We start from the raw sequence: 22,551 nt of genomic DNA, 5'->3' as shown, positions 1-22,551 counted from the left end.
GCGAACACTTTACTGAGTAGCAACTTGTTCCTGACATTTGTCGTCCTCGAAGGGACTCTTGTCTTCAATTTATCATACTTACACGAATTGATTACTTTCGTTTCCAGTTTCGCGGCCGACATAATGGCATCGACAATGGTGGCACCGGAATCTTTGGCAACGAAAGATGCTGGCAGAACGTCAACCAGCAAGTTGTCGTCAAGGACTCGGCCCCTAGATGATCTTCCTGTTACCAAAGTACCATTTCTCGACACCATTGACCACTATGCACTGGATTCTACGGAAAGTCGCCGCATTGCCAGCTCCGTCCTTCGATGCTACTCTGACGTCGATGCTCACAGTTTCGTTGAACATATTACTCGTGCCTATGCTCACTTTGTTGCTTCTTTCACTGGGCAGAATGATGTCTCCTTCATCAGGACGACTGATTTCATCTCATCCTCATCAAATGCGAAATGCGAAGCTATAAGCGTCTCAGCAGGAGGACAGCTGGGAAACGAATCCATGAAATCTTTTGAAATCGGCTCTGTCACGGTCGAATCCAATGTCAAACTAGGAACCCAGTTCGGGCTGCAATTTTCAGCCCATAATACGATGGAAAACGTGGCAAAGATACTGGGATCGGAGGTGAGACCCTGAAGAATGAGACTCTTTATGCGAGTGCTAAATTCAGACCAGAGTTTCGTACTTCGAGTTGACGGTTCATCGACTCCTCGGCGTGTATCTTTCCAGGTTGAATGCTCATCGAAGCTGATTCCGGAAGTGGCCGTGAATCAGATCCTGCGCACCCTCTTTTCTTACCTCAAAGCATGTTCGCCGATTATCTTGGAAGAGGGCGAGACTGCAGAATCTCCGCTGCTGTCAGTTTTGAACTTCCCACCCTTGGACAGCCCACCACGGCTTCATCATCAGCTTGAGCCGTTGCCCAGACCTTTGCTGCACGCAGGTTTCGACTTCTGGGCGGAGACTGATCCTCACGCGGTTGCATTGGACTTCATCCATTCTCTACGCTCGGACGATCAAGAGGCCCTGCATACCGTGCTTACTTATGGCGAGTTGAACACGGCAGCCAACATCGTGTCGGATACTATCCGAGCAGAACTTCACAAAACTGTGGATCTTGCGAACTGGTCCCGCATCATTCCTGTCCACATGCCGACATCCCCAGAGCTATACATATCCTATTTGGCTGTTCTGAAGGCCGGCTATGGCTTTTGTCCGATCCCGCAGGATGCGCCGGCACAGCGGGTTGATGAGATTCTCAAAGATATCAACTCGCCGGTTATTCTAGGCAAGGGATCCCTCAATACCAACGGAGAAAGGTCATCGAGTAAGATACTTGTGAAGTTATCATGGCTGGATGTGACAGACATTGTGAAGAGGACGACGCTTCAGATGGAGACCCGCCATCTTGAACATCGAACTCCATCAGAGAGTGATATTGCGTACCTTTTGTTCACCAGTGGCTCGACGGGCAAACCCAAAGGTGTTCAAATCTCTCATCTGGCCGCAACATGTTCCATCCATTCTCATGCGACGTCGATTCCTTTGCCTTCCAACCAAAATGGCAAGTTTCGGTGGTTCCAGTTCGCCTCGCCTACCTTCGACCCATCGTTGATGGAGATATTTGTGACTTTCAATTGTGGTGCTACTCTATGTTCGGCTGACCGTGATCTCACATTGACGGATCCGGAGGCAGTGATCAACGAAGCCAAGGCAACTATCATGATGGCCACTCCCAGTCTAGCGGCCGTCCTGAGGCCGGAACGACTCGAAACGCTGCAATATCTCTGGACCATGGGTGAAAAGCTCAATCGCACGGTGATCGACAACTTTGCCATGCGACCTGAGCGCGACAATACCTCTTCTCAAAGCTCGAGGATGCTGGTAAACGCCTACGGCCCTACCGAGGGAGCTATCAACTGCACGTATAATGCACCTGTGGGGCTGTACACACGTGGATCGATCATTGGCAAGCCACTCCCAACCTGTGCGATGCTTGTGGTTGATCCCAACGATTCGGCGCTTCGGCCCGTCCCTGCAGGAATGTGTGGTGAGCTAGTCCTCGCTGGCCTTCAGGTGGGTTCCGGATACCTGAAACGGCCCGAGGAAACAAGCAAGGCTTTCGTTGAGGCATCTGAATATGGGCGTTTATACAAAACAGGAGACTTGGCAAGAGTGGTCTGGGATGAGAATGGCCAGCAAGTGCTGGAATTTTTGGGCCGAATTACTTCTGATCAAGTAAAGATCAATGGGAAACGACTGGAACTTGGTGAAATTGAGTCCATCATCTCCACGGTACCTGGAATCATCGAAGTCGTCGTGTTGCTTTTGCAGCGGGAACAGAACGAGTCGAGCAAAGAGTGTCTTCTAGCCTGCATCGTGCCTGAAGACGACAGCGATGGATTCAAAACAGAAGTCGTTCGGCGGTGCCACGAGGCTGTCGTGCGACATCTTCCGGCCTACATGTGCCCATCCTTATATGACTTTGTCAGCTCGCTCCCACGATCCAGTTCCGGAAAGGTGGATCGCAGGACGATCCTCGCTATGATGAAGAATCGACCTATTGACGGAGGCGGTGCTATATCTGTTGAAGACGTGCTATCTTCGTCCGAGGGGGATGCTTGGGATCAGTCCGACTTGGATTCACAGTCTACAAGGGAACTTGTGGTTGAAGCGTTAGCTGCAACAACTGGCCTGGGCCCTGAGCAGATCCATCCTTCCGCTGGGCTCTTCTCATTGGGAATAGACAGTCTGGCCGCGGTACGGGTGCTCCAAATTCTGAGGGAAAACAGCATCCATTGCCTCTCTGTCCGCGACGTACTGAGTGCCAAAACACCTCGTGGGCTGGTCTCCAAGGTCAAAGAATCTACCAGCGCGCCACTTGGCAGACAATTCACATCTCCTCGGTTGCAAGAAAAGCTGTCAGACTTTGCGCAACGCGCTCTCCAACTGTGTGCCGAGCGAATGGGGTTGAGCACCAGCGCAATTGACTCAGTGCTCCCGACAACGGCAACGCAATCAGGCATGCTAGCAAGCTTTCTACGACGCTCGTCATCAACAACGAATGGTGGGAAACCTGCATACATCTACCATTCGGTCATCCGACTACGTCCGCACGTGGACGTCTCAAAGCTCAGGAAGTCTTTCGAATCTGTTATCGCAGCTTATGACTCGTTCCGGACGGTCTTTTGCTTGGTAGACGATGACCTGGCACCATTCGCGCAATGCATCCTACGTCAGGATTCGGCTCTACAGCATGATTGGGTCGAACACTCAATCCAGCCTGGTGACTCAAGCTCTTCAAAGGCCATCCTGAACCGTGCCATTACAGAAGCAGAGCAGTCTATCTCTCTGTCCAGGCCACCTTGGAGAATTACCATCGTCAAGGAGTCCAGCGAGACCATTGTGGTTCTCAGCATGTTCCATGGAATATTCGATGGTGGCTCTCTGCAGTTACTTCTCGACGACGTCTCCACGGAATACAATGGCGAGCGACCGCGAGAACATCGGACACCACTCAGCCACATTGTCAGCCATCATTTCTCCGCGGACAGCGACAAGACCTCGGAATTCTGGAAAGAAGAACTGCAGGGCTACAAACCCCTCACTTTCCCTTCCCTCACACCAGAGCGACCATCACAAACGATCACGTATGATGCTGTGGAAGTGCCAGCGCGTACAAGTCATCTCGCACTGAAAAATAAGGCAAGATCTCTGAATTCGACCCCATTATCTGTGCTTCAAGCTGCCTGGGCTTCGATTCTGTTATCGTATACCGGCGCTGAGGAGCGCGATGTTGTGATGGGCAGCGTCGTGTCGGGCCGATTGGACACTGAATCAGAACGTTGCATTGGGCCCACGTTCACTACAGTGCCGTTGCGGCTTGCTTTGGGAAGTATTCAAGATTCAACAAACAGACGTGTCGTTCAGCACCTTGCAGATGCCAACGCGAGGTCCCTTGAGCATCTTCAACCACGACTTGGTTCCATAGTCACTGATCAGGGACAGCTTCCTTACGATACACTACTGGCATATCAAGATTTCTCTCTCGGCAGCAGTTCGAGCTCCCTTTGGACGTCCATCGATCATCCTCCTATGGTCAATGATTTCGCAGTAATGGTTGAAGTGTGGCCAGCTAGCGATGGCAGTTTGACATTGAGGGCTACATACAGCATGGATAAGCTCGATAAACTGTCAGCAGAAGCCATGCTACATCAAATGAGTGACATTGTGACATTCATTTTGGAACGTCCAGACGACTCGCTTTTGAACGCGCCAGCTAGCACTCGGCCGCACCTCAAGTCTATCTCCAACCCGGTACCAAAAAGCGCTGCAGCGCTTTCTAGCGGTCACCTGCTGCATACTCAGTTTGAACACCATGCCCATCGGTGCCCGGATGACGTTGCTCTCATTTTCAAAGCTGACCTCGAAAATCCCGAAAATCCGGCGAACATCGAATGGAGCTACGGCGAACTCAATGCAAGAGCCAACGAGCTCGCCTGCCATCTTATCAATCGCTGTGGTTCGCTGAAGAACATACCTGTGCCTATCTGCATCGAGAAGTCTCCTTTCCTATACATCGCTATCCTGGGGATCCTCAAAGCCGGTGGTGCGTGGTGTCCAATCGACACGTTATCACCGCCTGAGAGACGTCGTGGGCTCATCACAAGAACGGGGGCCAGAATCCTCTTGATTTCCACCTCGGATACCTTGAAGCATGACGGTACTGTCCCGGAAGAAGTCGACATTGTCGACGTAGCAAAATTCGCGGAACCTGGTGTGTCCGCTATTTCTACTCCGATCGCACCTCCAAACAAGGCGACACCCGACGACATGGCATACCTCATTTGGACCAGCGGGACAACAGGAGCTCCGAAGGGTGTGCCAATCAAGCATTCTGCCGGAGTCGCAAGCATGATGTCCCTTCAGCAATCCATTCCAGCAGATGCTCCTCATGGTATCGTGCGCTGCCTGCAGTTCTCTCAATACACTTTCGATGTCTCTGTCCAAGACATTTTCTACACTTGGGGATTGGGAGGAGTTCTGATATCCGCATCTCGAGAAATCATGCTCTCCTCATTTGACAAACTGGCTAATGCAACGAATGCGACACATGCACATTTGACTCCATCGTTCGCGGCAGAATTACGGAGACAGTCTTGCACTTCTCTCAGGGTTGTTACGATGATTGGCGAGAGGTTGCCTCAGTCCGTGGCTGACGACTGGGGAACTGACATGCGAGCTTTTAATACGTATGGACCAGCGGAAACGACCGTTGTGTCCACGGTTAGGGAGTTCGGAACCGGCCATCAACATGTGAAGAGTGCGAACATCGGGTGGCCTCTCCAGACCGTCTCCGCCTTCGTGGTTGACAACGAAAAGAGGCTTGTGATGAAGAACGCTATAGGGGAACTGGCACTGGGAGGTCCCCAGCTGTCGGACGGCTATCTTGGTCTTCCAGAAACAAACAAGACGAAATTTGCTTGGAACGAAGAGGCTGGTCAGATCTTGTATTACACGGGTGACTTGGTACGGATGCTTTCAGACGGTTCCATGGAATACCTCAGTCGAAGAGATGATCTGGTGAAGCTTGGTGGTATCCGTGTCGAGTTGAGTGAAATCAGTTTCGCTATTCAGTCATGCCACGAGCTCGTGGAGCAAGTCGAAACAGTCATCCTTAATCGGCCGGACCGCCCAACTGATGTCCTCGTCTCGTTTATGGCCGCGCCTGGCGCAGCTCAAGATGGAACAGATCGAGTTCTGGACAATGAAGTCGCTGTCACAATTGCAAGAAGTGCCTCGGCGCGAGCCCGAGCAACTCTTCCAGCCCACATGTTACCGTCCGTTTACATCGTTCTGCCGAGAGTGCCAAAGACAGCATCCGCGAAGACCGATCGTGCTGCTCTGAAGTCAGCTTACGCCTCAATCGACATTGATCAGTGGGAAGCAAAAGTCAATGCACTGAGGCTCCCTCAGGAGGACAGTCAGAACGACCCCGAAGAAGAGCTAGTCCTCAACATTGTCGCGACACTCGTGGACATGCCCTCATCCACAGTCAAGAAGGCTGGACAACTCGCCTCGATCGGACTCAATTCAATCCGTACTATCAGACTTGCATCGAAGCTCAACTCTTTGGGTTATAAGGTGTCTGTCATTGACGTTCTGCATTGTTCTTCGATCAGGGAGCTGTTGGAGTTGGTAACCACGTCGAAATTGCGGAACACGAGGCTCAACAATCATGGTCTGGATCGTTTACATGAGAAATGGGTAGGACCAGTGTCATCGAAAATATCTGAGTCTTTCCGCATCACTTGGCCAACACCCGTTCAAGAGAGCCTTCTCAGCGAGACTATGGGCACTATCGAAAGATATTGGAGCAATAACTTCTTTCTTCTTCGCGACAATGTTGATTTGGCACGATTGCGAAGCGCATGGCTCGCTGTGGCAAGCAATAATGAGGCGCTTAGGGCGGCGTTCATCCCAACTGCCGAACTCGATCGGGTCGATGATGAACTGAGTTTTGCTGTTCTACAAGTCATCTACACTCAGCCGTTCCTGGATTGGGAGGAAATGGAGTGCACCGAAGAGGGTTTTCATGAGGCGGTGCGTTCAAGAGTGTCACGGGTCATGAAGGATCGCCAGGAGAAGTATTTCCGATATCCTCCTTGGGCGGTTACCATCTTCCGTCGTGGAAGTGATCGCATTCTGCTTCTCACTTTGCACCACTCGATCCATGATGGAACCTCTCTCGGGTACATCTTCGACGACGTACAATCCGCCTACATCTCTAAACCCCCGCGGCGGCACCAGTTGATTGATGTTCTATCCTCTTCGGACTGGATGGGAAAAAACAGCAAAAGCGCGCTCGAATTCTGGAGTAATGAACTACGAGAATTTTCGGGGATGGATGCTCCAGCATGGCCGGACCTTACGAACAGAAGATTACCCGCAGGCGAAGAACCTCCTCATGGCTTCCTCTTCAAGGAGCAAGCTTTGACCATGAGTGCGACTCAGCTTCAGTCACGCGCCATTGACCTGGGTGTATCATCCATCGCTACTCTTCTCCGAACTGCCTGGTCCTTTGTGGTTTCGTGTTATCTGGGAGCTCAGGCGACAATTGTTGGCGAGACTCTTTCCGATCGTGTCTTGTCCTCGACGTTTGAAGACATCATTGGGCCACTCATATCAGTTGTGCCTATTCCGTTTATTATGAGGGGGACTGTGAGAGAGTTACTTGTGGAGCAGCAAAGGTTGTCGATTGAAGCTTGGAAACATCGGCACGTTCACCCTCGCCAAGTTCAGAAACTTCTTGAACGTCAGCGAGGAGAAGCATTGTATTCCGGCATCTTCACTTTTCACCCTTCGAGTAAGAACGATCAGCCACAGAGTCCACCGCTGTGGCACGAGCAGGAAGACATCATTGGGTTGAGTGTGGAACATCCAATGGCATTGAATGTCTTCCACAAGCCGGACGATTCGCTTGTCCTCGAACTGTCCTGCTTGAAGTCCATCATGAACGAAGAACATCTCTCGCTTTTCTTGCAACAGGTTATTGCCTGCACGACAGCGATGTTGCAACATCCGGATGAATCAGTCACTCGTCTCTCGAGCCACTTACCCAAGCATTTGCTGTCCATTTCGGTGCCTACCATCAGCATGGAAGTCGCTGAATCGGTCAAGTTGTCTCCGACACATTGGTTGTCAAAATATGCACAGGATCATCCGGACTGGCTTGCTGTCGAAGTCGTTAGCGAGCTCCAGCGAGGCTCCGTCAAGAAAGAAAGTTTGACGTTCGGGATGTTGAATGAGCTCTCAGATCGGGTTGCTTCATTCATTCTGTCTCTTGGAATTCAAAAACGAATCATTGCTCTCTGTTCGGGCAGGACGCTCCTTTCGTATCCTGTCATTGTGGGCATCTTCAAGTCCGGAAATACTTACTTGCCAATCGACGAAGGTTTGCCAGACGAACGGAAAGCGTTCCTAGTGTCGGATGGCGACTGTCCAATGCTTTTCACGGAATCCAATCTGCTGAGCACTTTCAACAAGGTGCCGGATACCTGCAAGATCGTTACGATTGACGATTCGGATTTCTCTGATGTCCTGAGGACACCTTCCAGTTTGTCTGATGTGCAAACCTCCCCCGATGATATCGCATACCTGCTGTACACGTCCGGCTCCACAGGCCAGCCAAAGGGAGTTCTCGTGACTCGAGGCAATGTATCGGCCTTCGTCGAGGCTCAGTCTGAGTTTATTTGCTGTGCAGCTCCAGCTACAAGGGAATTGGCAGGCACAGGCAAATGGCTCGCCCTTGCCAGCCGAGCATTTGACGTCCATATAGCTGAAATGATCCTTGCCTGGCGTCATGGTCTTGCAACAGTTACAGGACCGCGAACAATGCTCCTTGATGATCTCCAATTAGCCCTTACCGAACTCGAGATCACGCATGCGAGCTTCGTCCCGTCTCTCCTTGATCAAGCCAATATAATCCCAGAGCACTGCCCTCTTCTGCGATATCTGAGTGTTGGTGGCGAGAAAATATCACAGCGAGTTCTCAATACATGGGGCGAGTCAGACGCTGTTGCACTTGTGAATGCATACGGCCCAACCGAGGTCACGATCGGGTGTAGCTCTACTCCTGTGACCAGGGAAACGACAATCAGGAACATTGGACGGCCACTCGGGTCAAGCGTTGCTCACGTTATGGTTCCTGGCACGGAAACACACACCCTCCGTGGTCAGCCAGGCGAACTCTGCTTCACTGGTGATCTTGTGGCGAAGGGCTATCACAACAGACCAGATGCTAAAGGCTTCGTCGAGAATTTCGGGGGTACCCGAATGTACAGAACCGGTGATGCCGCTCGATTGTTAGCCGACGACTCTTTGGAGTTTCTGGGACGCGGAGACGATCAAACAAAGATTCGTGGTCAACGCTTGGAACTCGGTGAAGTTTCTGAAGTCGTACGGTCATCCTCGTCGGTTTCTATTGACGTCGTCACCATGATTGGCAAACACCCCAGTATCGCCCGTGCGCAGCTCATCTCCTTTATTGCAGATTCGGAGAAACGTCAAGTGAGCAAGGGAAAGGCAGTGACAATTGTGGAGTCCATACGGCCATCTCTAGAAAGGGAGCTTCGTGAAGCCTGCCAACGGAAACTTCCAGCGTACATGGTGCCCGAAGCCATCATTTCCGTGTCTCACATTCCCATCGCGCCAATGTCAGGCAAGGCCGATGTCAAACAACTTCAGGCATTGTTTGCCCAGATTCCGCTATCTTCACTGCTGCACACCGGGCACGGCATGGCTCGACTCAGCTCTGAGGCTGGCGAAGATAGGGAACTAAGCGCCGAAGAAAGCTCTATCATTGAGGTACTGCAGCAAATAGTGCCGGTGGACCACTCTGTGCTCACTTCAGCCACGAACATCTTTGAGATCGGCATAGACAGCATCAGTGCCATCAATTTGTCGGTTAAACTCCGAAATCTGGGCTATGAGGCATCTGTGGCATCCGTTCTCGGAAACCCGACAGTTAAGCAACTTGCCCGTTTACCCAAGAGCAATATGACCGGTGATCATATGAACCGGGCGAAGGAATCCTTCCATGCGCTGATGGAGGAACTCGTCAAGAGCGGTCCAAATATGGACTCCAGTTCGATTGTCGCTGTCTACCCATGCTTACCACTCCAGGAAGGACTCGTGGCACGCACGATCAATGCAGATGGCGATCCACTATATGTCAATCACATCGTTCTTGAGCTGAGTCCAGACATTGACTTTGCACGTCTTCGCCTCGCTTGGGAGTCCACGGTACAGGAGAATGATATTTTGAGGACAGTCTTTGTTCCGTTGGGTGATAGGATTGTCCAGGTGGTGCTCAATCCGGAAAGTCACAAGGTTAGGTGGATCGAATTGGAACAGGAAGACGTGGACGATGTGTCATACCAAAGGGAGACTGCTTGCGACATCGTTCGAAACATTTCGTCCACCCCACCAATTCGGTTGCTTAGTACATCAAGTTGGAGTGGACAGAGGTATCTGACAATATCACTTCACCATTCTATATATGATGGTGAATCGCTCCCTATGATTCTTGACGAGGTTGGGCGACGATATGCCGGGGATCAAATTGTCAAGAAGGGGGATCTACGGCTGTTCCTTAGCTATCTAGATTCGCAGGATGAAGACAAGGCAAAAGATTTCTGGACACATCGACTCAATGGCTGTCAGCCGACTCTATTCCGAGATGATCGGGAAGCACTCTCTGAAGAGGCCACCGTCGTTCATCGCACAATGTCCTCGAAACTTTCAGATATCGAAAGGCTTGCATCTGCTCTTCACACCACAGCGCCTGCTTTGACTTCTGCAATATTCGCCCTTGTTCTAGCGGACCTGAGAGAATCTGGTGATGTCACCTACGGTATGGTCCTCTCAGGACGGACCGTACCGGTTCCTGGTGCGGATACAGTTTTATTGCCGTGTATCACAACGATACCGGCGCGACTGTCCGTCATCGGTCTTTCGTCCGTCAAGGAAGTTGTGCGAGCGGTCACGGAAAGCTATACAAGCTCTCTTGAATATCAGCTTACGTCCCTCAGACGTATACAACGTTGGCTGCGACTAGAAGGACCTTTGTTCGACTGCTTGTTCTCATTTATTCGGACACCAGAACCGAGCTCTCATGGTCTGTGGACGGAAGTGGAGGGCCACATGCCAGCAGATTATCCGTTTGCAATTGAAGCAGAGGCCGAAGCCACATCCGACAAATTGCATTTACATTGCGGCTACACATCAGCGTTTGGTGATCAAGATGATGCGCAGAGAGTTCTCGAAAAGATTGATATCATACTTTCCGAGCTTGTCGATGGTGAGGATCCTGCGCTGTCCAACTTCAATGTGTCCGCATGTGCAGTGACCCGTACAACCGAAGATCTCCCTGTATGGGACGACAAATCTTGGTCCCCTCTGGAGACAAGACTGAGGGAACTTCTCTCTGAATTTTGTCAAATCGATGTCAGTCAAATCAGTAAAGCGGCGTCGTTCATCGGCTTCGGAATTGACTCGGTCCTGGCTATCCAATTCGCGCGAAAGCTGCGAGACAATGGCATTCAAGCATCTTCTGCCGATATAATGCGCTTTTCATGTATCGGAGCGTTGGCAGCTCATATCCAGGAGACATCTGATTCTGATTTGCCCTCATCTGCTCCACGCCAGACAACACAGCCGGTGGACCTGAGCTCGGTTGAACCTCAAATCCCTCTCCTCTCGGCAAATGATACTGTCTGCACACTCTTCGAATGCTCCCCGCTGCAATCTGGAATGCTCACTCAAACAATTGGATCATCAGGCCCCATGTATGTCCACCCACATGTCGTCCGCTTGTCTGATTCTGTCGATATCGCCGCGTTGAAGTCTGCTTTTGCCCTAGTCATCTCCGCGAACGATATCCTACGCACGTCATTCCACTCGTTCCCAGAACTTGACTATGCATGGATTGGAGCTGTGCACTCGAGTCCGCCGCTCGAATGGAATGATATTCAGACCACTGGCGATACGTTGATCAACGCCCGTGAAGCCCTCCACTTCCATGATGAAACTTCCTTCCAATCTCCGCCTCTACGCATCTACGTCATAACCAATGACCTCGGAAGATACCTGGTCGTTGTCATGCATCACGCTTTGTACGATGGGGTATCTTTGCCTTTCATATTCGATGATGTCGCTGCAGTATACAGCGGGATTGTGCCATCGCCGCGACCGCAGTTCTCCGAGGTCGTGAGCCTGATTGTGGAGAAAGGACAGCAAGCAGTCGAGCATTGGTGCCAAAAGCTACGCGGATACCGAGTGGCTGAGATTCCGGCCCTGGATACCGTCCCAGAAGAACGAATGCTGGTCACGGAGCGCGCGCTGAAGCTTGATGTTTCGCAAATCGCGGCAAGCTGCAAGGACATGGAAGTAACGGTGCAAACAGTCGCTTTGCTGGCATTTGCTAAGGTACTAGCAACCTTAACTGGCCAGCGGGATGTTGTCTTTGGTCACGTTGTTGCTGGTCGCTCTTTGCCTATCTCGAATGTGGAACGCACTATTGGGCCTCTGTTCAACACCGTTCCTGAACGAGTCACATTCGATTCAAAGATTATCAGCAACAGGGCCATGGCCAGACGGATTCAAAAGTCAAGTGCGGATGCGCAAGAGTATCAGCACGCTCCTCTTCGCCAGGTGCAGAATGAATTCCGGAAACGATACCACTCGGAGTCGGTCGCCCTGTTCGACGCGCTCTTCGTCTTCCAGAAAACATTTGACTCCGATCAAGAGAATATGGAAAGGATGAGGCAAATCTGGGAGCCCCATGATATGCAAGATTTCGTTTCGGGAGCAGAGCACAAATTGAATGTGGAGGTGGAGCATGCCTCATCTGGCATCATCGTCCGCGCATCTTGCAACAGCAGATACCTTTCGCTGGAGGGCTTGGAGTCGTTCCTGCTTGATTTTGACGTGGCATTCCGCGATGTCGTCGAAAGACCAACACAACCAGTGACTTCGGTCCCGGCGAAGCTGCAACATATTCCACTGCGGCTCTTTTCTGAAGGTGGCGAGACAAACAACCAGGCGGGACTGAACTTTGAGGAGCCTCCGAGTGAAGAAACGGTCAGAGAGATACTTGCCGAGGTTGCTGGTGTGTCTTGCAACGTCATTCAGCCAACCACCAGTATCTATGCCATTGGCCTTGATTCGATTGCCGCGATTCGGGTCGCTGCATTGGGCCGTTCTAAAGGCCTCAGACTCGGCGTTTCCGACATTCTTCAAGGTCAAACATTGAGAGGCATCAGCAAACGTGTGTCTGGTGCTGAGAGCGGTGTACCTGGTGATGTGACGATTCCCCCAGCAGAAGAGAGTCTTGCATTGCGGAAGAAAGTTGCAACCCAGCTTCGCATCCCAGAGGACGACATTGAGACTGTCATTCCGTGCCTTAGTGGCCAGATATACCACCTAGCAAGCTGGCTCAAGTCTGGACGGACGTTGTTTGAGCCTGCTTGGAGTTACTCGTCGAGCCAGGGACGGTTGGATTCGGTTCGATTGCAAGATGCTTGGACGAAGCTGCGACAGAGACACCCGATTCTTCGGACCTGCTTTACTGCCCTCAATCCATCGGACGTCTTTCAAGTCGTCTTGAAACGTGCTGTGTCGGATGACGGAACGTTCGAGATTATCACATCCTCTGACACGGTTCTCGAGGCCACCAAGTCGCAAGCCAGGAAGGAGGTATTGCATCCGTCCTCAATGTATACTCCCCCTGTGCGATTGCGGCATGTACAAGCCGAGGACGGTGACAGCATTCTCCTCCTGATCAATCACGCTGCGTATGATGCATGGACTATCCATATGTTCGTCGCGGAACTGGAAGCGCTTTACCAGGGCGACTTCAATGAAGAGCGTGCTTCCGTTACCACTTTCCCGGATTTTGTCAACCACACCATCCAATTTGTGAGTGAGGAGGACACCAGTCGCTATTGGTCTTCTACGCTTGCATCGAGCACTTCAACAACCATTCAGTCAACGGTCTCCGAGGCGCATACAGCCACAGTTCGGAATCGACAACTGTTTGTTGGCGCGTGGCAAGCCTTCAAAGGCGTGACCCAGGCAGAAGAGGTCTGCAAGTCTCATGGTTTTGGCCTTCAACTTGTGGCTCTTTATGCATTCGCGCAAACAGTTGCAAAATGGACCAAGACTTCCAGCCCGACGTTCGGACTGTATCAGAACGGAAGGTCGGCTGCATACCCTGCCCTTGAAAAATTGTCAGGACCATGCCTCAACGTGCTGCCATTCACGATTCACGACACTCTTGGTGCGATTGACAAGGACGCTTCAGTCGTCGTAGACAAAATACGCTCGGTGCAAGCGGCACTCGCGGACCGAATTCCATATGAGCAGAGTATCCTCCCGAGGGTCCTCCAAGAGTGGCAGCGAACTTCTTCTTCGCCCTCGCCTCACTTATTCAACACATGGATCAACCTTTTGTGGTCTGGACTCGACACGCATGCACTCAACGGCGGCAAGAGCTCATTTTTTACACCATTGTCCATCGGATTGCCAACGGATTTTATTCCTGACGGTCCAAGCTTTCCGGGGACAGAAACTGCAGTTTCTATACTCGATACAAGCTTCCTGCCAGACCAGAACGTTTTTGTCGACATTGGACCCAATCCTGAGAACCATGATACATTGGGAATTGGTGTTCGCGTGGAAGGGTGTGCAATGAATGAACAAGAGGCACGAGCATTCATTGAGGATATTGTGAAGGCAATCGAGGGGTTGATGGATACACTTGGAGCTGTTTCCCCGAGACATGTCTGAATTGAGAGATGTTGTCTGTTTGGCTTAGATGTGAATTAGTGCTTCAATCACTTCTAGCATGAATTCATCTGCATGCAAAGGTAGCTCAGTGAACGAATGTGAGCTGTAGCTTGACAACTGTTACCAATTGAATTTCTCAACGGTCTCCACGGCTCAACCTAACTAGGTGAACCTCTAGTATTTGGTGCTGAAGAAACAGAGCAGAATACAACACTCGAGCAATCATTGACGCAAGCATGTCGCTTGGCGGATTATTCCTTGAGTCAAGAGATTCCAGGTTAAAATGGCATGGCTCATGCGATCATGCTCCATGCCCATGGAAAGTTGCGAATTGAGGATCGTGATTTGTGAGAATTGAGATTGAGACGCTGCAGATAATCTTGATCCGATCCACCATGTCAAGGGATCCTGTACGCCTATCCATCAAGTGACTAAACTCCTAAACCTACTGTCAATGGTAGTAGAGACTGCAAACGGCAAACTGGAAGACTGCAAAGTCTGAAGTCCTCTTTTTTTCATGTTTATACGAGTACTAACGTAATCTCCACATATCGCATTCATGACAGGATGGATTGATATTGCAGGTAGTACGTTCATTGTGCTGCATAAAACGAATCCAATCCAGAATCAATGTCAGTCACCGGCCACTATGCCGGTTTCCACTCATAATGATGTGGTCCCTTAGCTACTGGTCCCGGATCCTCTCCTGGCACACCTGGTTTGTTATACGCATGTGCGCCGAAGTAGTCCATTTGAGCTTCCATGAACTTGGTTGGCAGCTTGGTTCCGTTTTGGTACTTGAGATACTCGAGACTGGCCGACATAGCGGGCACATATGCGTCAATCTCGACGCATTTCATGACAATTTCCTTGAGAGGTTGGTAGTTTTCGCGGAGTGCGCGCGAAACGCTGTCGATGAACTTCATGTTCATGATTTTCGGGTTAGCCTCAAAGACTGGCTGCAGCATGTCCGCGATATACTCCGACTGGATAATACATCCAGCGCGCCAGATTTGGATACAGTCTGCCAGGCTGATGTTCCATTTTTCGTCGACAGAGGCCCGCGCAATGAGTTCCAATCCTTGGCAGAATGATACCAAGTACGACGCGAAAACCGCTCGTCGGAGTTTCTCAATGAAATCATTCTTGTCTTTGATTCCTGAAAGTGGGCGTGGCAAGGGAATCTGGAGCTTTTCTGCGACCTGTATTCGTTCCATTCGGTTACCGCTGGCGACTCTCAAGTAGTGAGCAGCGGCCAGAGTCGGAGCCGCGATGTGCCTCTCTGCGGTGTCCATGATGGTCCAGTACGGCGTGCCTTCTGTATCATCGTCGTCCTGCACAACCTTGTCGAGCACATCATCCAGCACGTACCCATCGGCTGGATCGACCCCTTCCCCTTTTCCGTCACCTTTAGCAGACTTGCGCTTGCGTAACATATCCGCGCCAATGTTCAACAGATATGTTTCTCTCAGCTCGCCTTCCTTGTTCCATTTGGCGAAGATATCAGCGATCTCATCGTAGTTCAGCCCGAGACCGTGGTGTAAAATGGCCCACGCTTCGCACGTTGTTGATAGCATTCCCCCTTCAATTCCGTTGTGGCACATCTTGACGTAATGTCCTGATCCCCCAGGCCCGACGTATGTCACACAGGGCTTTCCGGTTTTCCGATCCTTGGCAGAATAGAGCTGCAGTAGGGGAAGCACGTCTTCGACTGCCTCCTTGTCACCACCTGGCGAAAGGCTTGGTCCACGGCGAGCAGACTGGTAACCTCCTGACACCCCCATTCCGATCCATTTGACGCCCAAGGGCCTGAGCTCTGCCTGCCGCCGTTCCGTTCGGCGGTAATTTTCATTTCCACCGTCGAGGATAATATCTCCGGGCTTCAGATCATGCTTTATTTTTTGTAGAACTGAGTCCGCCGGGTGTCCATGGGTGATCGAAAACATGAACAGCTTCCTCTCGCCTTTACCTTCGAGCGATCTTGTGAATTCGTCGATGTCTCTGAAGAAAGAAATCTTGCCCTTGAAGTTCGTCTTGTCTTCTTTTTGGGCAATGTCCACAGTGTGCATCAGTTTGTCAATATTCTTTCCAGCCACATCCCATACCGACACATCGAGGCCCATTTCTGCAAAAGCTAGGGTCATCATGGACCCCATGCTGCCGGCTCCAACGACGCCAATGCATTTGAATTTCTGAATAGGATCGATCATACTGTCTGGGTTGGTGTCTTCTATTCGGAACAGATCCGCTCGAAATCAATCAGAGAGGGCGGGTGATGTGGATTGTTTTGGATTGTTTGGGAATTTTGTTCGCTTAGGGGCGTCCAACGGGCTTGCTTCCCGAATCATATTATCAAATGATGACTGCATACTCCATGGAGATCATGATCTAATAAACTGGATTACAAGCGCAGGATGTTTCGACGAGTACTAGCTACCAGTAGTCGTGGCAAGAGAAGATGACGTCTAGTGGCGCAATCATCGAGTTGCTGTGACGTTGCAAATATTGCTGCATCGGTCAGATATCTCAGTAAACTTCCAGAACCTCTCTTATCGAGACAATCTGGCCCAATTTGTACAGCTAGGGGTTCTATTGTGAACAGTCGAAGGCGGAGCAGTAGAAGTAATGTTGATTGGAGAGTGTTCGATCACTTTAACATTCATAGGAAGTACCTATTGAGTTTTAAAATTCCCGATAACTACTCTACCTCATTGATGATGGAACAATTAATCGTAGTACAGCATCCGGACTATGAAAATTCTTCCAAGAACAAGAACAAGAACGAAACTGGTCGAAGAACAGTCATAACATAGTCTCATTCGGAAGTCAGGCGCTTCTGCGACGCTCAGGGATTAGTTAGGGTTTTCCCGACCCTTTTTTGTCCGTGACTTTGCTTCCCCGACAGGCCACACCGGCCCACCCCGAGTTTCTCCTCTGCAACCTAATCAGATATGCCGGTTGACATTTTACCAAACTATCTAGCTACGTTCCGTGCCTTCCAGATACATTCATCGGGGATAGAATAAGAATACAATGGACAGCGATTACTACTAGCTACTTTCTCAATGCAAACAATGGATTGGTCTAAGAGTACCATTAGTGTCGTAATGTTAACATCATGCGTAATTAAACCCTTCATAGTAATAAGTAGTCAGCATTGAACTTGATGACTCCTGGAAGTGTATACCGGCTGCCATGGTAAAGAAACTCCGTGGCAACCACTCCTTGCCTGAAGTCATGCTCATGCCAAATCGGATCTCATACCAATATCGGCAGGCGGGACATAGTTCCGTGCAATGGGGAACATCTAACAGCGTACAGACTCAAGCTCCACGGGAATTCCATCATCGCTACGTCCCTAGTGTGCTGGATGCTACTTTTGTACCGAGTAGAACCTCAAACGGAGGAATTCCTGCCGATTTTGCAAGAAACTACCAACCCTAAGCGTCTCTTGACTCGCGAGATTTGGTAGATATCTATCACAACGAACGATTCGAGACCAAAACGATGCCTAACGCAATCTCTCTCTCATCTCTTCGCAAAATACCTCTTGCATATGCCAGCTGTTCTCTTGGTGCACACCCATCCGATACGCTGCCTCGAAAACTGGAAGCCATTTCCAATGCCGGCTTCACCGCGATTGAGCTTTCTTTTCCAGACATTGTAGCCTACGCCAAGTCCACTGTCAATGAGATGGTCGGAGAAGAAAATTATCCGGAACTCTGCAAAGCCGCGCAGGAAATCGCAAGAATATGCAAATCCCTCAATCTGGAGATCATGATGTTGCAGCCATTTGCTAATTTTGAAGGGTGGCCTATGGGTTCCAGCGAGCGCGAACGGGCTTTTTCTCGGGCTCGTGGTTGGATTCAACTGATGCGCGCTTGCGGGACGGATCTGCTTCAGGTACCTTCTATGTCCCTGCAATCGAGAAAAAAATACATTGATTGAGGATGACAGGTTGGGTCGACAGATTCAGACCATGAGAAACTTACTTCTAATCGCAATGATATTATCCGAGATTTGCGCGAATTGGCAGATATGCTCGCCAAAGAGAACTTTCGAATGGCATATGAGAATTGGTGTTGGGCTACCCATGCACCAACCTGGAAAGATGTCTGGGAGATAGTAAGAGATGTCGACAGGCCTAATGTCGGACTATGCCTCGACACATTCCAGACCGCTGGTAGCGAATGGGGTGACCCTACGACTGAATCAGGTCTGATCGAAGATATTCCCAGAGCAGAGCTAGAAAAACGATGGCATGCAAGTTTAGATGAATTGGCGAAGACCATACCTCCGTCCAAGATCTATTTACTGCAGATATCCGATGCCTACAAGCCAAAAACACCGCTTGAGAGAAAAGTCATCCGTGGTTTGAGACCTCGTGGCCGATGGAGTCACGATTATCGACCATTTCCTTATGAAGGTGGCTACCTGCCAGTGGAGGATGTGGCAAAAGCTGTCCTTAAGACAGGCTTTAGAGGATACTTCTCGATGGAGGTGTTCGATTCAGGTCCGGAAGGAAAAGGCAAGGATTATGATATGCAGCAATTTGCAAAGGATGGAATGCAAAGTATGCAACGGTTATTCAAAAATGTTGCGGAAACTGATTGATGGGTTATTTTCTAAAGGTGTTGTTTATCTGATTGTGTGAGGGTACTAGGTAACTAGTATTCGGATCATGGATCACCCTATCACGTCAACATTAAACGCACACTTGAGATGTGCAATAAAGACAACCTCACTTTAAGAAAAACTATTATCCAACCAACTATATAAATCTAGTACATTCCGGGAAAGAATCCAGCGAACTGATCCCAAATGCCGTCAAAGAAACCGACTCCGGCACATAGTTGGCAGCACATGCATGTCCATGACCGGATCTTCCAGCGAAGTGACAGTTTGCAGGAATTAGCCTACTCGCCATATTGTTTGTCGACTTCGGACCTACGACAGATACTCAATCTTAGCGTCGAAAGCGATATTGGATCAGCAGTATTGAACGCTGGCAGAGGACCTGCCACTGCGACCGCTACCAGTGTCAGAAGTCATGAAGCTCAAGACGGCGCAGCCATTCTCAGTGCTTCTACACTGGCAACTCCCGTGCCCGACACAGTCGTCATGAACACTGCCACGAAAACTGGCCAGGAAACAAATAATGTTGCCTCCGGGAGCTCTAAGAGGAGCAGTTTATCACCAAACTCCATGTCGTCATGTTATTCAAATTCTTCCTCTGCAGATGGCAAAAAGGAAAAAGAAAAGAGCTGCAAGAGAAGCACAATAGAAATGGAGAAGAGAACGGAAAAGAGTCGGTTTAGGTACTATTCACCCCGAGTTTACGCTTACTGGAATGTCGGGATTCAATGGACTGATGTCTACCCCCAGTAAATGGCTATTTCGCCGGTCGAATTTAGCATGGCATGACCGCAAGCCACTGCACCAACCATCGAAGGCCTCTCAAAGTCAAACAAACGTCCACAACGTGAATGCCGCTTCAAATGAGCAACGAACTGCTGCCAGGAATCAGCAAGAGGAAGGCTTTGAGAATCAGCACCCGACAATACAAGAAAAACAACATCGAGAAAGTACATCAAGCAGCACACTCAGTCGGTTGCAACGTATCGAAGATATGCTTGAACTCTTTGCTGTCAGCATGGCAGCCAACTTGGACGCAACACCTGAACGGTCTCGACGAATGTCAGTACCTCAAACTACTGCAACGGCATCAACCCAAACCTCTTCAATCCAGATATGTGATGAGACCAGACAGCAGAACCTCCTTAGCACCGTCTCAGATTTAAATGCCCGCTTAGCTGCTTTGGAGGTACATGCCTCGAATCTCGAGAAAATCAATTGCATGCTCTCGGGCGCCTACGATTATTATCAAGAAGTGCAAACTTCCATAAAAGCAGAGTCGTCCTCTTTGCGCCAGCATATTCTTGAATCAGAGGCGGAGATCATCGCCCAATTTGATGCGCGGTTGCGACAGTTTGTGGACGAGAGAGATAAGCTCATAACAGATCAGCACGAGATGATCGGGGCTCTGAGCCTCCAACTCGGAGGGCGAGAGCAGGAGATCACTTCCCTGAAGAACACAATACAACAGTATGAGAATGAATTACGCTCGCTACGCGGTGTTGTGAAGCAATACGATAGCAAGATGCAAGAGATTGAGAGAGGGATCGGGTGTCTTGAGGGACAGTGGGCTTGGATCCAACCGTTGATTCAACGAGCGAAGAGTGAAGGATGTTGATCTAGCTCCTTCATACCACTAAAAATCATAATAGTACCTGTCAGTGAGCGCTTTTGGTTGCTTCGTCCTTTTTTTCACTGCCTCCAAGGTATGAGGACTTTAGTTAAGTATTTGTCCACTTCCGACCATGGCCCCCTCGACTGATTCTTGGACTGCGGATTACCTAGCAAATTATTGCGGTGACAGGTAGCTTATCCCGTTAAAGGGTACATTTGTTGGATATCACTCAGGCTTTGGTGTTCAGAGAATTCGAGTTTGAGCCATCAGATGATCAAAGCTATTAGGGTTAGGGTAGGGTTATGTGACGCTGAGTGATAGGTACTGCATTTAGATCTACATCAAAAACTACCAAATAAAGTACTTATAGCCAAGCCAGAGAGGGTACTGCAATTATCCTAACTTTCCCATTGGGAAATTTTCCGTAACTCCGCACAGCGAACATCCGAAACCGAACTCCTCCGCATCGGCATCTTCGATAAGATCAGATCAGAATTGCAGAAGCCTCGGTCAATTCTTCGGAATCTGTCATCCTCGTGCCTTGGGCTATCCAGCAAGCATTATGTATTAGGGACCTCGAATGTCTAGCCCAGCCATACCACGACATGAACTCGACTAATCTACGGTTCGGAGGAACATTCCAACCCTGACCGAGGCTTCCTTGCACACCCCGCCATCACTTTCATGTGCAACACCGCGTCAGTGCCAGCATCATGCTGCAGTTTCGCACCCATGGCTTCAACGGGTCCGCCGTCAAATACTCTCCGTTTTTCGACAACCGGCTAGCTGTGGCTGCATCTGCCAATTTCGGCCTTGTTGGAAATGGGCGGTTATACTTGCTGGAGCTGACACCGAACGGCATTGTACCTATAAAACAGTATGTGCTGCCATCTCCGTTGAATTCAATCGTTTGGCGCGATTGATGCTGACTTCTATCGATGCAGTTTCACAACACAAGATGCACTCTATGACCTGTCTTGGTCCGAAATTCACGAAAACCAGGTACTGACAGCTTCGGGAGATGGAGGCATTCGGTTATTCGACGGTTCGGTAGATGAATTTCCCGTGCAAGCATGGAAGGAACATAACCGTGAGGTGTTCTCGGTGCATTGGAACCTGGTCGCCAAAGACCGGTTCTGCTCTAGTAGCTGGGATGGAACAGTGAAAATCTGGACACCCCAGCGACCACAGTCACTTCTCACCCTTCCTACTCATAGCTGCACGTATTCGGCGGCGTTTTCGCCCCACTCGCCGGACCTTTTATCATGCGTGTCGTCCGATTCCCATGTCCGAGTCTTTGATCTGCGGACGCCCGCATCAGCTTCGAACCATCTCGCCGTTCAAATCCCCATCCATGCGACGCCACATCCTCCCGGTCCCCCGCCGGCAGCAAAAGCTGGAGGTATGGTGGTCCCGCAGCCATCGGTCGCTCCATCCGAGTGTTTGACACACGACTGGAACAAATACCGCCAGTCCGTCCTGGCGACGGCTGGTGTCGATCGCATTGTGCGGGTTCTCGACATCCGCGCACCACAACAGGGTCCGCTCAGCGTCATGCCGGGTCACAACTATGCTATCCGCAAGTTAGCATGGTCTCCTCATCTCTCCAATCTGATCCTTACCGCGAGTTACGACATGACCTGTCGAGTGTGGGACGATCGATGGGAGATGGTCTCTGGCGGTGATGCGGATCCTATGCGCATGGGACCAGCGGGCGCCGTCATTGGTCAAGAACTTGGGATAATGAATCGGCACACTGAGTTCGTCACTGGTGTCGATTGGTGTCTTTTTGGCGCCGAGGGCTGGTGCGCCAGTGTTGGTTGGGACGAACAAGTATATGTCTGGGACGCTCGAGCAATAATGAAATGACTCTACGCTTTGTTGCATGTCAGACATGAGCATCTGTATTCTTATGGTCACTAATACATCGCCCGAAGGTCATCAATTGT

General features: G+C 50.3%; 5 protein-coding genes across 5 annotated transcripts; 4 read left to right on the top strand and 1 right to left on the bottom strand.

The window, feature by feature from the left end:
• Nucleotides 1-123: 123 nt before the first annotated feature.
• Nucleotides 124-14,352, top strand: VTN31DRAFT_4349 (uncharacterized protein; the record flags this gene model as incomplete). Its single annotated transcript, XM_069404727.1, has 2 exons — nt 124-627; nt 679-14,352. 2 exons carry the CDS (start codon nt 124-126, stop codon nt 14,350-14,352), a joined length of 14,178 nt encoding a protein of 4,725 aa, XP_069261672.1.
• Nucleotides 14,353-14,999: 647 nt separating this feature from the next.
• On the bottom strand, nt 15,000-16,562 carry VTN31DRAFT_4348 (uncharacterized protein; the record flags this gene model as incomplete). The annotated part of the gene is made up of 1 exon (XM_069404726.1): nt 15,000-16,562. One exon carries the CDS (start codon nt 16,560-16,562, stop codon nt 15,000-15,002), a length of 1,563 nt encoding a protein of 520 aa, XP_069261671.1.
• A 1,297-nt stretch (nt 16,563-17,859) lies between these two features.
• On the top strand, nt 17,860-18,966 carry VTN31DRAFT_4347 (uncharacterized protein; the record flags this gene model as incomplete). Its single annotated transcript, XM_069404725.1, has 2 exons — nt 17,860-18,255; nt 18,310-18,966. The coding sequence occupies 2 exons, from the start codon at nt 17,860-17,862 to the stop codon at nt 18,964-18,966; spliced, it is 1,053 nt and encodes a 350-aa protein (XP_069261670.1).
• A 207-nt stretch (nt 18,967-19,173) lies between these two features.
• VTN31DRAFT_4346 (uncharacterized protein) lies at nt 19,174-20,605 on the top strand (the record flags this gene model as incomplete). The annotated part of the gene is made up of 2 exons (XM_069404724.1): nt 19,174-19,670; nt 19,738-20,605. The coding sequence occupies 2 exons, from the start codon at nt 19,174-19,176 to the stop codon at nt 20,603-20,605; spliced, it is 1,365 nt and encodes a 454-aa protein (XP_069261669.1).
• Nucleotides 20,606-21,315: 710 nt separating this feature from the next.
• On the top strand, nt 21,316-22,471 carry VTN31DRAFT_4345 (uncharacterized protein; the record flags this gene model as incomplete). The annotated part of the gene is made up of 2 exons (XM_069404723.1): nt 21,316-21,479; nt 21,547-22,471. 2 exons carry the CDS (start codon nt 21,316-21,318, stop codon nt 22,469-22,471), a joined length of 1,089 nt encoding a protein of 362 aa, XP_069261668.1.
• Nucleotides 22,472-22,551: the final 80 nt, after the last annotated feature.

This window comes from Thermomyces dupontii, assembly GCF_041956625.1.
Source record: "Thermomyces dupontii strain NRRL 2155 unplaced genomic scaffold VTN31scaffold_3, whole genome shotgun sequence".
Classification (NCBI taxonomy): domain Eukaryota; kingdom Fungi; phylum Ascomycota; class Eurotiomycetes; order Eurotiales; family Trichocomaceae; genus Thermomyces; species Thermomyces dupontii.
Note: the sequence above shows the minus strand (reverse complement) of the source record. Positions and strands in the feature narration are given on the sequence as shown.